Consider the following 15,837-nt stretch of genomic DNA (forward strand, 5'->3'; position numbering starts at 1 on the left):
GCTTAAAGCATCAGACAAGATCAGTAGCTTACATTTAGCTGATTTTATTCAAACATAGGGTGTGTCTATATATGGTCGAAAGAACAGGCAACTCTCGATCGACTACGATTATACGTTTTTTATTTATTTATTAGGGACAGCCCTAGTTTGGATCTTGGATGCTGATTGGTCGAAAGGCATAGTTTTGGACAATATTCTTCTGCAAATGCCTGATAACAGTTCCATCAATTATCACATCTCTCCTTTAAGACTTCACGGTTTCATTTCATTCACCGGATGCAATTCAAATTCATAACATGGGTCCTAGAAACTACTTCAATGCTTCACAGACTCAAAATCAGCGACAGAGAAGCCAAATGAAAACCAGGCGGATGGGTAGAGTGGAGGTGAACACAGTGACAGGAGTCTGCTTTCTGTAACAATACAGTCTTGTTAATCACATATCCTTTTCAATCTAAAAGAGAAATCCCACTCAATGCATCGCCATAACACCGTCGTCATGTCTTTAAAGCAATAGTCCACCCAAAATACAAAATGTTAGCATCTGTAGACAGTGGCCAGATAACCAAAGCCTGATTACACGGTAAGGAAAACAATGTCATTTTGTAATTTGGGTGAAATATCCCTTTAACATGGAAAGCAGTGGGGAGACATTACAAGAACTGAGACTGGGGCATCTGAAGAGCAGAGGTGTCCAAACATGGAGCAAGGTCACTGGAGAGTTGGTGTAGCTTGAGTGCGATGTGCAGTGGACGGTGTAAATCATGCATGTTTGGGGATAAGAAATACATAGACAACAAAACCCGCATTTCACCCATGATAGACCTTTAATCTACCTACGGAACTTCCACCCAATTTTTTAAAGTGCCTGTTTAAAAGTATAGCCTACGACTTATCGGTTTGGAAACTTTAAAACACTTTGGGGCAGAGATTTCTTCCTTTGATAGGATAACAACGAACCATGCAAGAATCAGATGGAAAATTTGGAAATGGGAAATTCAAGCAGGTCTTCTCCAAAAAGGACCATTGGGATAAATCAAGAGTGTCTAAATGACTAAAATATTATGTAAATGTAATGACCTGACAGTACCGTCTGTCAACCTCAGTTACATGTTGGGAAAAGCATTTTTTTGGTACAAAGCCTGCTTGCTCTTCCATGGCCACATCGAGTCAGCTGATAACCGGAGACTGATGCCCAATCCCAAATCAACCCCTAAACCCAGGTGATGCTCAAGGAGTGCTCAGTGAACAGCACAGTAAGGAGTCTTGGCACAGCCTCTGTCTGCTAACAGGAGGTGGGACTCAACATCAGGCCTTGACCCAAGAGCAACAAGTCCGCATCAGCACCTCTCCACTCCTAACACAATGAAAATTATGCAACATGCAGAACACATGCTGGGGCAGGGTGAAAAGAAACAGATATAACCAGTACAACGTCAGGAGGATAGAAGGGGATTTTGAGAGGGGGAAGTAGAGAGCGAGAGATCCATACCTTCCCATCCAGCCGCGCTGTCCCTCCCAGACTGACCCGGGCATTGCGGGGTGGGAGAGTGAAGGCTGGAGGATCCTGACTTGGGGAACCTCGGCCTTGTGTCAGGCTGGTCTTGGAGATCCGCGTTGTTGTCACAAGCTGCACATCCCCCATATTTCTGTACAGGATATAATTACTTTTTGTCAATTGTTTTAATAATGCACTTCATTTTTATAGGATGCATCCCAAATGGCACCCTATTCCCTATGTAGTGCAGTGGACCAGGGCCCATAGAAGACTGTAATAATGTCCCATTTGGGGCGCAGCAACAGGCTGTTGGCATTCACATACTAATTATATTTGAAGTGATTCCTGTCTCTATATACACCATCAACCAACTAGTTTCTTGCCAAATCCGTATCAACCCTAATAACGATAGATACAAAACAAACAAAAAAAGAGTCATCCATTGGTTCACAGTCATTACTTTAGCAGTTTTGAGCTTGTTATTCTTAGACGCCCTCGCTTAGCTTTGGCAAGCCGTAACTTAGCTGTGGAAGTAGTTAAGGAAATATTAGAAAATAACTGCAACTTCCCTTTCCTGACATTTTGGGGGAAATACCTCCCATGTTTATTTCGCAGCACAGACTTGAGGCGTTCACAGAAGCGGTATTCTCAGACACCTTTTCAGCCTCCGCCATAAAATCAACAGTCAAACAAGCGACAAAGCAAAATAAGTAACAAAAAAAAATGCTCCCCGTCGTCGACAACCACAATATTTGACTACTCAAAGTTCACTGGATCACAGTACGTGCGCTCTCTCGCTCTAGGTGGCCAACACTCATCCCTGTGAATCTCATCTAATCTAATACATTAGAATAACTAAATAAGCATAACACCCACATACTGTACATACAAACATACGGTCAGTCGGAAATATGCCATTGGTCACTGTGTATCCCGTCTGTGGGATGTGTTATAATCAGCACTCTCTCAATAGAGGAGTTGGGACCACCAAGGAGGGACGAGTAGAAGTGATTTAATTATGGCTGTTTTGAGAGGTTTGATGTCTGATTCTGGTATAAACACAGGGCCCTCAGACTTGCAGACTGCAAGCCATATGAAGCTGCAGCCGGAGCCGCAGCTGGAGCCCCTTGAGAAGGAACGCGAGAGGAGCAAAGGGTAGAAAAAGCGAAAGGATTTGAGAATTCATGACTAAATGTTCCTTTGTGAAAATGGAGAGAGAGAAAAAAAAGCTCCTGCGGTTTTAACAGCAGTGGCTGTAAAGTGTCAAAAACAACACATTTGAGTTTAGCCTTTATTTTAATACAATTCATATCCCCACCTCTACACAATGCCACCCAACATCACATGGGATTAATAATGTCAAAACCGCTGCTTAATTGATGCGGCGTGTCGTCAAGCCCTCTTACTCTTTCGGGGTGTTGCGAGACAGGTGTCAGTTCAGGGTCACTGAGGGGCTCTGCAGTGTGATTTTGGTTGGGGCCCTGGTCAAATATAGTGCACTGTAGACAATAGGGAGCCATTGGGTTATTACCTCACAGAGACCAGTAATAGTATGACACATTCAGAACGGGTCGGCTATGAGATTGACATGCTCTGCCCCGAAACAAAAGCCTCACACCCATTAAGGACGAAGATGAAGGATTTAACTTGAGCTCAGAGCACAACTGCTAGCTCATTTAATATGTAATGTGACTAACAAAAAAAGAAGCATGGCGGGCCCCAAAGTGAATGCAGTCTACCGGCCAACATTTACTAATGCATCATAGCCTATTCACCTGTATCTGGAAGTAATTCAAGTCTCACAGTTGATCAGATCATGTTGTGATACCATGTCGGCAACGTAAGAACTCAAATAGAATCTTTGCTCAGCAGTGACCCATACGACGATACTGCATGATATTTGCCCTGCACGTTAGCCGACGTCGTGGTGACGTCACCATACGCCGTGTTGCATTCTCACCTTCATGTCAACACTATGAAACAGTTAATAAAACATTCAAACAATTAAGAAAGCTTGCGCAACAGAAAGAGAGAAGGGAAACAATCAAGAGAGAAGCCGCCGACTCACTGTGGTATTCTCGTGTTGGGCTGGCTTCGCAGTCAGAGGGGCAGTGGTGGGTCAAGGCCTGCTTCCGTTTAGTGTTCAGGAAGCCTGATGCTTGCTAGTTGGCTGTCCCGGGGCTGGGTTTGTGTGCGTCCCAACTCTTTTTTTTTTCAGCATGGAGAAAAATGAGTGTATTAGGTAGGAACACATTAAGGTACAGTAGAGCTGTTAGGACGAACAGAGCCGCACATCTTTACATGGACTAAGAGACTGATTGGTTGATTAGTTTATTGATTGATTGAATTTAAAAACAATGGAGCCAAAAGAAGGCCGATGTCCATTGGGGTTCTTTAGGGTCCATACGATGTTACTTTATAGCCCGTCTTCGTTCAACTAACACAACATCATATTAAAACAAGTCTATCAGGGAACACATGGTGCTTCTGTTCAGCTCCAAATCAAAAGGGAAAGGAGGAAGAACTGATGTGGACAAAAATTGGAGAACACAACCTCAGGTGGAATCTAAACATGTGCTCGGTGAGGACTTCAAAATGTAAACAGTGGCGTTGCATGTGTCGACTTCCCAGCATCCACGGCGTTAACACAAAATGGTCTCCGTCTGAGAAAACACTTAAATTAGACAGGATGTGCAAGGCCAATAATAACCACAAGCGTGAAAGCGTCCATTTGCTGTATAAACCATCAAAATATTCCATGCACACACACACTTTGACAAAAAGGTTGGGCACAGACAATTCAATGTCGATTCCATGTTGGTTCAACGTAATATCATTGAAATGACGTGGAAACAACGTTGATTCAACCAGTGTGTGCCAAGTGTGTAAATAATGCATTATTATTCTGCCTACATCCCAGATGGCACCCTACATAGTGCACTACTTTTGACCAGCACCCTATTGGCTCTGGTCAAAAGTAGTGCACTATATATGGACTATGGGGGCATTTGGGACATACACTGTAATCTCTTACCAGGATGCCATGTTGCTTTCCCAAATATTAAAAAACAACAATGGGTTACTATCAGCAAAGCCACAGCCAGGCCTGAGTTTCACTAATCCTTTCTTAGAACAACAAGATAGAGATGTTGGTGCTTTATCAGTTGACACATTGCAGAGTGTATATTCAGAGCTTCACAGTCTGTTTGACCAATCATATTTTGCATGGCCCTGAAACAAACATGAATCATAACTCACATTCGACATGGTCGATGTTAAGGTTCGTACCCTTTTCGAAGCCAATATCAATAAAACATGGAATATATAGTTTAGCAAGGCAAATGAAAAATACTTGCGATAGCTGACAGAAGAAACACCACAAAAAAAGGTGCCGCTGCTATGGTGCTAACCCACAGGAATATTGGTTCTATCCACAGTTCCCCAATAGCAATGACCCTAACATGTAAGGGTTAAGTCACTGAGATGCATATCTGGAACACCTGGCTGGGAGAGATCCGTTTGGGTTTGGGGCTCTCTTTTGCACCGGTGTTAGCAATAAGCAAACACCTCAGACGTTTACATGGCCATGGGGTCATTCACCTTCGCCGAAGGCCATTAGGGTGTAGTGCTCAGTGATTAACTGAAATGTGGGTTCTTTTTCGGTTTTTAAAAACAACTAATAGATAGACATCGGTTCAGTTATTTGAATTTAATTTTGTGCATTTTTTCTTCTTCTGTGAGTTGAATACACAGTTTCTCTAGAGATAAATAAGATCAAGCCCGAACTGTGCGATATAGTAAGGGATTTGTAGTTTCCAACAGGCCAATAGCCTAATAGTTTAGCGCAGAAAACATGATAATTAACTACAATGACCATAATCCATTGCACGCCTACTTGTCCGGTCTGTGTGGGGGCAGACACGGCGAGGGAGAGAAGAGACAGAATATGCGCGATCAAGAGGGATGGAGAGCAGTACCTTCATGAGGTATCTCTACCTGAAAATACATGATCTAAGTGATTCCTTTTTTACTTTCAAGAACTACCGAAAGTGATTGTCAGACAGCATAGACAGCAGGTCTATAGAGATGAGAAACAAAATAATGAAGTATTTTTCTAAAGTAATGAAATAACAAAAGTCACCCTATAAAACAAATATTTTATTCAAGTAAAGTGATGTAAATAAATGGTTATTAAGTGATAAGCAGTAATGGACAGTCAGTACCATCATAGTACATTTATGAATTGTTTTATTCTGTGTCGTTACAGAATTCATGTTAAAAAATATTGAAACCGTAAACAGTGATTATTTTTCAATAATCTAAACGAAACCGAACCAACCTCAAAATGCACTTACTGACACAAACCGGTGCGCCTGGCACCTACCACCATTCCCTGTTCAAAAGGTTCTTCAATATTTTGTCTTGCCTATACATCCTCTTAATGGCACACATACACAGTCCATGTCTCAATGTTTCAATGGTTAAAAATCCTTCTTTAACCCGTCTCCTCCCCTTCATCTACACTGATTGAAATGGATTTAACAAGTGACATTAATAAGGAATCATAGCTTTCACCTGGATTCACCTGGTCAGTCTACGTCATGGAAAGAGCAGGTGTTCCTAATGTTTTGTACACTCAGTTTATAAAGAAATAGGAGGGTGCCGTTTCAGACAACTGTGGACTGATAAAACACCTGGAATCCCACAGTTAAAAAGTTACTGTTTTGGCCACTATCAACAAATAGCTGTCTAAACGTTACTGTACCTCAGTCAAATAACCAGTAAATCAAATGTTTTGGGACCCGTGAATGAAACCAACTAGCAGTTAAAGAGATATTATTTTAAATTAGTCAAGATCGTCTGGGGATCACTTTATGTGTTGCACAGTGTTTAATGTCAGCCCACGCGGCAAAGTGCTTATCATATTGAACATTCAACTGCGCAACAGAACATGGCGGAACTCAAGGTCAGAACCATAGAGGAAATGTAACAATATCAGAAGCAACACGTAAGTGTGTGTCGGGAATGGGACATTTCTGCTCGAAATATACACTGTCCTCAACAACTACCATAAGTGGACTATTGACACAGCCCATGACTCACCAGGATGATATGAACAGGGGCCTGCAGTCAAATATACTGAAAAAATATATAAATGCAACATTTTAAAAGATTTTACTGAGTTACAGTCTATAAGGAAATCAGTCAATTGAAATACATTCATTAAGCCCTGATCTATGGATTTCACATGACTGGGAATACAGATATGAATCGGTTGGTCACAGACACCTTAAAAAAAAAAAAAGGTAGGGGCGTGGATCAGAAAACCTGTCAGTATCTGGTGTGACCACCATTAGCCCCAGCAAACCGCTCGCCCACACGATGCCATACATTTGCTCTGCGGTTGTGAGACCGGGAGGACTTACTGCCAAATTCTGCTAAATGACTTAAATGTAATGTTAAATGTAAATTCCCTAAAACGACATTGAGGCGGCTAATGGTAGAGATATTAACATTAAATTCCCTGGCAACAGCTCTGGTGGACATTCCTTCAGTCAGCATGCCAATTGCACACTCCCTCAAAACTTGAGACATCTGTGGCATTGTGTTGTGTGACAACTGCACATTGAGTGGCCTTTTGTCACCAGCACAAGGTACACTTGTGTAATGATCATGCTGTTTAATCAGCATCTTGATATGCCACACCTGTCCGGTGGAAGGATTATCAAGGCAAAGGAGAAATGCTTAGTAACAGGGACAAACAACATTTGAGAGAAATAAGCTTTTTGTGCATATGGAACATTTCTGGAAACTTATTTCAGGCCATGAAATATATATATATATATATGCCATTTAGCAGACGCTTTTATCCAAAGTGTGTGCATCAACACTTTACATGTTGCGTTTATATTTTTTGTTAAGTGTACAAAAGGCCACAAGGAAAGGAGAAGGATTGGGTGAAACTGGATGATGTGTGTACACACCGTCTAATCTTATCAACAGTAGAAATCCCACTTGTTGGGGCTTTTGGTAAACGTGACAGCTGGGAAGACAAGTGATAGATAAATGGTCTGTGGTATACAGAGACAATGCTACTGTTTGGCAAAACAGCAGGAAGCTCTGAGTCACTGACAGGAGTGACAAGGCTAGTAACAACCCTGTAACCCTCAACACACTGTAAGTCCCAAATGGCACCCTATTCCCTATGTAGTGCACTACCTTTGACCAGGGCCCAAACTATAATAATTAAGTTATTACTAGGTTTGCAAAATTCCAGTAACTTTCTAAAATTGGACGAAAGCGGATTTCTTGCTTACTCCCTCCTGATATCTGGAATCTTCCAACTGGGATTTCTGGAAAACCTGCGAACGTACCGGAGGTTTGCAACCCTAGTTGTGACATATTCCACCACAGAACATCAGACGAACAGGTCAAGAGCGTCCTTCTCTAGCTACATTACATGAGCTGCTGCTGCAACACTAGCCAGCTGCATTGTCCCCTTGTAGTCAGTATCTGGACACGGGAAAGGGCTGACTTTAGACTTCTGCTCCTATTCAAGGCCGTCTTTAGATTCTGGGTGCCAAAGTAGCCAACTGCCAGAGCACAGCTCGTGAGAGAGGATTACTATTGCAGTGTTATTAACTGGATTGACCGTTCAACCACCTGCATTTCATTATTTACGGCACTGCTCATGTCCAACTGATTATGGATCAAGCACATGAACGCGTCTTTAGGTGTTGTGAGCAGAAACTTCAACATTGTGAGAATTCTGTGCAACCTTCGGCAAGCGTTTACATTGAACACTGAGGCTGTACCCTTACAGTTTTAGACAGCCAATAGGCTATTTGATCATAATGTAGGCCTACCAACACAACCAGTGGATTAAATCCCATAAGATTTTCATGTACATGTACACACACACACACAAAACAGTATTTAGTCAGCCACCAATTGTGCAAGTTATCCCACTTAAAAAGATGAGGCCTGTAATTTTCATCATGGGTACACTTCAACTATGACAGAAAAATAAGAAAGAAAAAAATCCAGAAAATCACATTGTAGGATTTTTTTATGAATTTGCAAATTGTGGTGGGAAAAAAAGTATTTGGTCACTTACAAACAAGCAAGATTTGTCTCACACAGACCTGTAACAACTTCTTTAAGAGGCTCCTCTGTCCTCCACTCGTTACCTGTAATAATGGCACCTGTTTGAACTTGTTATCAGTATAAAAGACACCTGTCCACAACCTCAAACAGTCACACTTCAAACTCCACTATGGCCAAGACCAAAGAGCTGACAAAGGACACCAGAAACAAAATTGTAGACCTGCACCAGGCTGGGAAGACTGAATCTGCAATAGGTAAGCAGCTTGGTTTGAAGAAATCAACTGTGGTAGCAATTATTAGGAAATGGAAGACATACAAGACCACTGATAATCTCCCTCGATCTGGGGTTCCACGCAAGATCTCACCCCGTGGGGTCAAAATGATCACAAGAACGGTGAGCAAAAATCCCAGAACCACACGGGGGGGGGACCTAGTGAATGACCTGCAGAGAGCTGGGACCAAAGTAACAAAGCCTACCATCAGTAACACACTACGCCGCCAGGGACTCAAATCATGCAGTGCCAGACGTGTCACCCTGCTTAAGCCAGTACATGTCCAGGCCCGTCTGAAGTTTGCTAGAGAGCATTTGGATGATCCAGAAGAAGATTGAGAGAATGTCATATGGTCAGATGAAACCAAAATATAACTTTTTGGTAAAAACTCAACTAGTCATGTTTGAAGGACAAAGAATGCTGAGTTGCATCCACAGAACACCATACCTACTGTGAAGCATGGGGGTAGAAACATCATGCTTTGGGGCTGATTTTCTTAAAAGGGACCAGGACGACTGATCCGTGTAAAGGAAAGAATGAATGGGGCCATGTATCGTGAGATTGAGTGAAAACCTTCCATCAGCAAGGGCATTGAAGATGAAAAGTGGCTGGGTCTTTCAGCATGACAATGATCCCAAACACACCACCCAGGTAAACGAAGGAGTGGCTTCGTAAGAAGCATTTCAAGGTCCTGGAGCGGCCTAGCCAGTCTCCAGATCTCATCCCCATAGAAAATATTTGGAGGGAGTTGAAAGTCCGTGTTGCCGAGCAACAGCCCCAAAACATCACTGCTCTAGAGGAGATCTGCATGGAGGAATGGGCCAAAATACCAGCAGTGTGAAAACCTTGAAGACTTACATAAAACATTTGACCTCTGTTATATACCCTTTGTTGGCAATGACAAAGTATTGAGATAAACTTTTGTTATTGACCAAATACATATTTTCCACCATAATTTGCAAATCAATTCATTTAAAAAATCCTACAAATGTGATTTTCGGTATTTTTTTCCCTCATTGTCTGTCCTAGTTGAAGTGTACCTATGATTAAAATGACAGGCCTCATCTTTTTAAGTGGGAGAACTTGCACAATTGGTGGCTGACTAAATACTTTTTTGCCCCACTGTATGTATGTATGTATGTATGTATGTATGTATGTATGTATGTATGTATGTATGTATGTATGTATGTATGTATGTATGTATGTATGTATGTATGTATGTATGTATGTATGTATGTATGTATGCATGTAGTTCAATACAGGTCTACATTGCATTAAACTTTTGAAAACGTTTTTTACATTATGAAGGGCTTGACAAATTTATATTTTTTTACTTGGTATTCAACACCATAGTTGACTGTAAATTTGATTGTATGAGGCAAGAAACCACTTTACAAAATACAATGTATTATGTATGTACAATGTATAAACCTTGAAATGTCGCCTACACGTTTTGTGCTTTTGTAGGAAGCAGTTACTCCTCCAATGTCTACCTATACGTATCTATAACTGGGCTAATAACTCGCCAAATAGCAAAGAATATCAACACATTCGGTCATGTGCGGCTCTGCGCTCCATTCTGAACAGATCTGAAAAACGCATTCACTTGCGGGTGATTGAAAGACTGCTCACGGGCTAACGTTACCCTGATAATACAATTCTACTCCGTTGCGCTCTGGCTCTGCATACAACAAAGTCACGGACTCGGTCTTGCAAAGTTATATTTATTTTGGTTTGTTCAATTGAAAAAGGGGTTGAGATCATGTTCATTCCATCACAGAAAAAAAAACGTTGATCGCTTCATTAGTTGGCACTAACTTATATAGAACACAGTGAAGTTCAATATCTTGCGTCTATGCGCCGCATGGCATTCCTTCTACGAGGCAGTCCTGGAGGAAGTAAGCAGTTTTACGGGAACATTCACCTAACCCAAAAGGCTAAATAAAGTACACTACATGATTTTCTGTTGATCTACTGCAGTGTTTTTAGTTTAATTTGTTACTCAAAAAGGCACCTCAGGTTTAAAATGGCTATAGTTCACGTCTCATAAAAACTAGGAGAAGCAGTTAATCTCGTCAACCCTCAACTAGGAAAGACTTGTCATTCATGTAGTTGATGTTAGCTCTATGTGCAGTAAAGGGAGAGACGTGCTGCTTTGTTTTGAGCCAGCTGCAGCTTTGCTAAGGTATTTCTTTGCTGCACTTGACCATATTACAAGACAGGACCAGAGACTGAACAACTAGTACAGTTGATTTGTGTGTCAAAAACATATCTTTTTATAAAACAGACATACCCCTCCCCATTTTCACATCTTTGTCAATATGACTTGATCCATGATAATTGACCATCCAATGTTATACCTAGGACTTCAACTTCAAAATGGTCACACCCTTCATACACAACTCCAGTTGAGGTCAAGAGAATGTTTTGAACCAAATACAATGCTTTTAGTTTTAGATTTATTTAAGACCAATATATTAATTCATTCCAATACTGACTAACTCCTCATTTAGAATTTCAGTGATCTCACTGGCTTTGAGTGTTGACATGTAGTGTGTGTGATGATTTGCATACATAGTCATTCTAGCTTTGTGTAATACCAGTGGCAAATTATTTGTAAAAATAAAGAAGAGTAACAGCCCTGAGGGACAACGCACTGTACACATCTGATGTTAGAGAAGCTTCCATTAAAGAACACTCTGGGTTCTATTGGATAAATAACTCTCCAACCATTTGATAGCAGGTGATGTACAGCCATATCAACTGAGTGTCTTCAATAACAATCTATGATCAATAACATAAAAGGCTGCACTGAAATCCGCACAATACAGCTCCAACTATAATGTTATCCATTTATTTTAACCAATCATCTGTCACCTGAGTCAGTGCAGTACAAGTTGAGTGCCCTTCTGTATATGCATGCTGTAAGTCAGTAGTTAATGTTATTTTTCAGAGAACAAGTTGTATTTGGTCAAACACAATTATCTCTATCAGTTTAATAAGCAGCAAACGGATTGGGCTGCTTTTCGAGCCAGCAAAGGCTGCTTTACTATTTCTAAGCAGTGGAATTACTTTAGCTTCCTTTCACACCTGTGGATGCACACACTCCTTTAGCCGCCCTACTGCTCAGGAAGGAGACGCGTTCTGTCTCCTAGAGATGAACATACTTTGGGGCGAAAAGTGCAAATCAATCCCAGAACAACAGCTCAGCAAGGAAGATGCCACTGCTCCAAAACCGCCATAAAAAGCCAGATTACGTTTTGCAACTGCACATGGGGACAAAGATCATACTTATTGGAGAAATGTCCTCTGGTCTGATGTAACAAAATAACTGTTTGGCCATAATGACCATTGTTATGTTTGGATGAAAAAGGGGGAGGCTTGCAACCCAAAGAACACCATCCCAACAGTGAAGTACAGGGGTGGCAGCATCATGCTGTGGGGGTGCTTTGCTGCAGGAGGGACTGGTGCACTTCACAAAATAGATGGCATCATGAGGGAGGACAATTATGTGGATATATTGAAGCAACATCTCAAGACATCAGTCAGGAAGCTAAAGCTTGGTCACAAATGCATCTTTGAAATGGACAATGACCCCAAGCATACATTCAAAATTGTGGCAAAATGGCTTAAGGACAACAAAGTCAAGGTATTGGAGTGGCCATCACAAAGCCCTGACCTCAATCCTATAGAAAATGTGTGGGCAGAACTGAAAAAAGCGTGTGCGAGCAAGGAGGCCTACAAACCAGACTCTGTCAGGAGGAATGGGCCAAAATTCACCCCAATTTATTGTGGGAAGCTTGTGGAAGGCTACCCGAAACATTTCAACCAAGTTAAACTATTTAAAGGCAATGCTACCAAATACTAATTGAGTGTATGTAAACTTCTGACCCACTGCGTCAACTATTTCTCTCTATCCCATTTGTATTTCATATACCTTTGACTATTGGATATTCTAATAGGCACTATAGTATTGCCAGCCTAATCTCAGGAGATGATAGGCTTGAAGTCAAACAGCGCTGTGATTCATGCATTGCTAAGAGCTGCTGGCAATACTTTTGAAAGAATGCTTACGAGCCTGCTCCTGCCTATCACTGCTCAGTCAGACTGCTCTATCAAATATCAAATCATAGACTTAATTATAATATAATACACAGAAATAAGAGCCTTAGGTCATTAATATGGTCAAATCCGGAAACTATAATTTTATCGAATGGGTGGCAACCCTAAGTCTAAATATTGCTGTTACATTGCACAAGCATCAATGTTAAGTCATAATTATGTAAAATTAGTTTGCAACGAGCCAGGCGGCCCAAACTGTTGCATATACCCTGACTCTGCGTGTAATGAATGCAAGAGAAGTGACTATTTCCCTAGTTAATATTGCCTGCTAACATGAATTTCCTTTAACTACACTGTTAAAAAAAAATAAAGGGAACACTAAAATAACACATCCTAGATCTGAATGACTGAAATATTCTTAAATATTTTTTTCTTTACATAGTTGAATGTGCTGACAAATCACACAAAAAATATCAATGGAAATCAAATGTATCAACCCATGGAGGTCTGGATTTGGAGTGACACTCTAAATTAAAGTGGAAAACCACACTACAGGCTGATCCAACTTTGATATAATGTCCTTAAAACAAGTCAAAATGAGGCTCAGTAGTGTGTGTGGCATCCACGTGCCTGTATGACCTCCCTACAACGCCTGGGCATGCTCCTGATGAGGTGGCGGATGGTCTCCTGAGGGATCTCCTCCCAGACCTGGACTAAAGCATCCGCCAACTCCTGGACAGTCTGTGGTGCAACGTGGCGTTGGTGGATGGAGCGAGACATGATGTCCCAGATGTGCTCAATTGGATTCAGGTCTGGGAAACGGGCGGGCCAGTCCATAGCATCAATGCCTTCCTCTTGCAGGAACTGCTGACAGACTCCAGCCACATGAGGTCTAGCATCGTCTTGCATTAGGAGGAACCCAGAGCCAACGGCACCAGCATATGGTCCCACAAGGGGTCTGAGGAGCTCATCTCGGTACCTAATGGCAGTCAGGCTACCTCTGGCGAGCACATGGTGGGCTGTGTGGCCCCCCAAAGAAATGCCATCCCACACCATGACTGACCCACCGCCAAACCGGTCATGCTGGAGGATGTTGCAGGCAGCAGAACATTCTCCACGGCGTCTCCAGACTCTCACGTCTGTCACGTGCTCAGTGTGAACCTGCTTTCATCTGTGAAGAGCACAGGGCGCCAGTGGCGAATTTGCCAATCTTGGTGTTCTCTGGCAAATGCAAAACGTCCTGCACGGTGTCGGGCTGTAAGCACAACCCCCACCTGTGGACGTCGGGCCCTCATACCACCCTCACGGAGTCTGTTTCTGACCGTTTGAGCAGACACATGCACATTTGTGGCCTGCTGGAGGTCATTTTGCAGGGCTCTGGCAGTGCTCCTCCTGCTCCTCCTTTCAAAAGGCAGAGGTCCTGCTGCTGGGTTGTGGCCCTCCTACGGCCTCCTCCACATCTCCTGATGTACTGGCCTGTCTCCTGGTAGCGCTCCATGCTCTGGACACTACGCTGACAGACACAGCAAACCTTCTTGCCACAGCTCGCATTGATGTGCCATCCTGGATGAGCTGCACTACCTGAGCCACTTGTGTGGGTTGTAGACTCCGTCTCATGCTACCACTAGAGTGAAAGCACCGCCAGCATTCAAAAGTGACCAAAACATCAGCCAGGAAGCATAGGAATTGAGAAGTGGTCTGTGGTTACCACCTGCAGAACCACTCCTTTATTGGGGGTGTCTTGATAATTGCCTATAATTTCCACCTGTTGTCTATTCCATTTGCACAACAGCATGTGAATTTTATTGTCAATCAGTGTTGCTTCCTAAGTGGACAGTTTGATTTCACAGAAGTGTGATTGACTTGGAGTTACATTGTGTTGTTTACGTGTTCCCTTTATTTTTTTGAGCAGTGTAAATATGCACGTTTAAAAATATATACTTTGTGTATTGATTTTAAGAAAGGTATTGATGTTTATGGTTAGATACATTCGTGGAACGATTGAGCTTTTTTTCGCGAATGGGATTTGTTAAAACATCACCCCTTTTTTATTTTTATTTTTATTTTTTTATTTCACCTTTATTTAACCAGGTAGGCTAGTTGAGAACAAGTTCTCATTTGCAACTGCGACCTGGCCAAGATAAAGCATAGCAGTGTGAACAGACAACACAGAGTTACACATGGAGTAAACAATTAGCAAGTCAATAACACAGTAGAAAAAAATGGGCAGTCTATATACAATGTGTGCAAAAGGCATGAGGAGGTAGGCGAATAATACAATTTTGCAGATTAACACTGGAGTGATAAATGATCAGATGGGCATGTACAGGTAGAGATATTGGTGTGCAAAAGAGCAGAAAAGTAAATAAATAAAAACAGTATAAAAACAGTATGGGAATGAGGTAGGTGAAAAAGGGTGAGCTATTTACCTATAGACTATGTACAGCTGCAGCGATCGGTTAGCTGCTCGGATAGCTGATGTTTGAAGTTGGTGAGGGAGATAAAAGTCTCCAACTTCAGCGATTTTTGCAATTCGTTCCAGTCACAGGCAGCAGAGTACTGGAACGAAAGGCGGCCAAATGAGGTGTTGGCTTTAGGGATGATCAGTGAGATACACCTGCTGGAGCGCGTGCTACGGATGGGTGTTGCCATCGTGACCAGTGAACTGAGATAAGGCGGAGCTTTACCTAGCATGGACTTGTAGATGACCTGAGCCAGTGGGTCTGGCGACGAATATGTAGTGAGGGCCAGCCGACTAGAGCATACAAGTCGCAGTGGTGGGTGGTATAAGGTGCTTTAGTGACAAAACGGATGGCACTGTGATAGACTGCATCCAGTTTGCTGAGTAGAGTGTTGGAAGCCATTTTGTAGATGACATCGCCGAAGTCGAGGATCGGT

The 15,837-nt window shown here is 42.2% G+C and overlaps 1 protein-coding gene across 3 annotated transcripts in view; it reads right to left on the reverse strand.

Moving 5' to 3' along the window:
• LOC118367137 (myosin light chain kinase, smooth muscle-like) overlaps window positions 1–15,837 on the reverse strand; it is a 95,246-nt gene that overhangs the window by 71,043 nt on the left and 8,366 nt on the right. For all 3 annotated transcript variants that reach the window (XM_035750214.2, XM_035750215.2, XM_035750213.2), the window contains exons 2-3: window positions 3,567–3,702; window positions 1,493–1,649 (exon numbers count right to left, since the gene is read on the reverse strand). In XM_035750214.2, the coding sequence (XP_035606107.1) occupies window positions 1,493–1,645 (153 nt within the window). In that variant the 5' untranslated portion in view covers window positions 1,646–1,649; window positions 3,567–3,702. The remainder of the gene's footprint in view (window positions 1–1,492; window positions 1,650–3,566; window positions 3,703–15,837) is intronic.

Source organism: Oncorhynchus keta, chromosome 34 (assembly GCF_023373465.1).
Source record: "Oncorhynchus keta strain PuntledgeMale-10-30-2019 chromosome 34, Oket_V2, whole genome shotgun sequence".
NCBI lineage: Eukaryota > Metazoa > Chordata > Actinopteri > Salmoniformes > Salmonidae > Oncorhynchus > Oncorhynchus keta.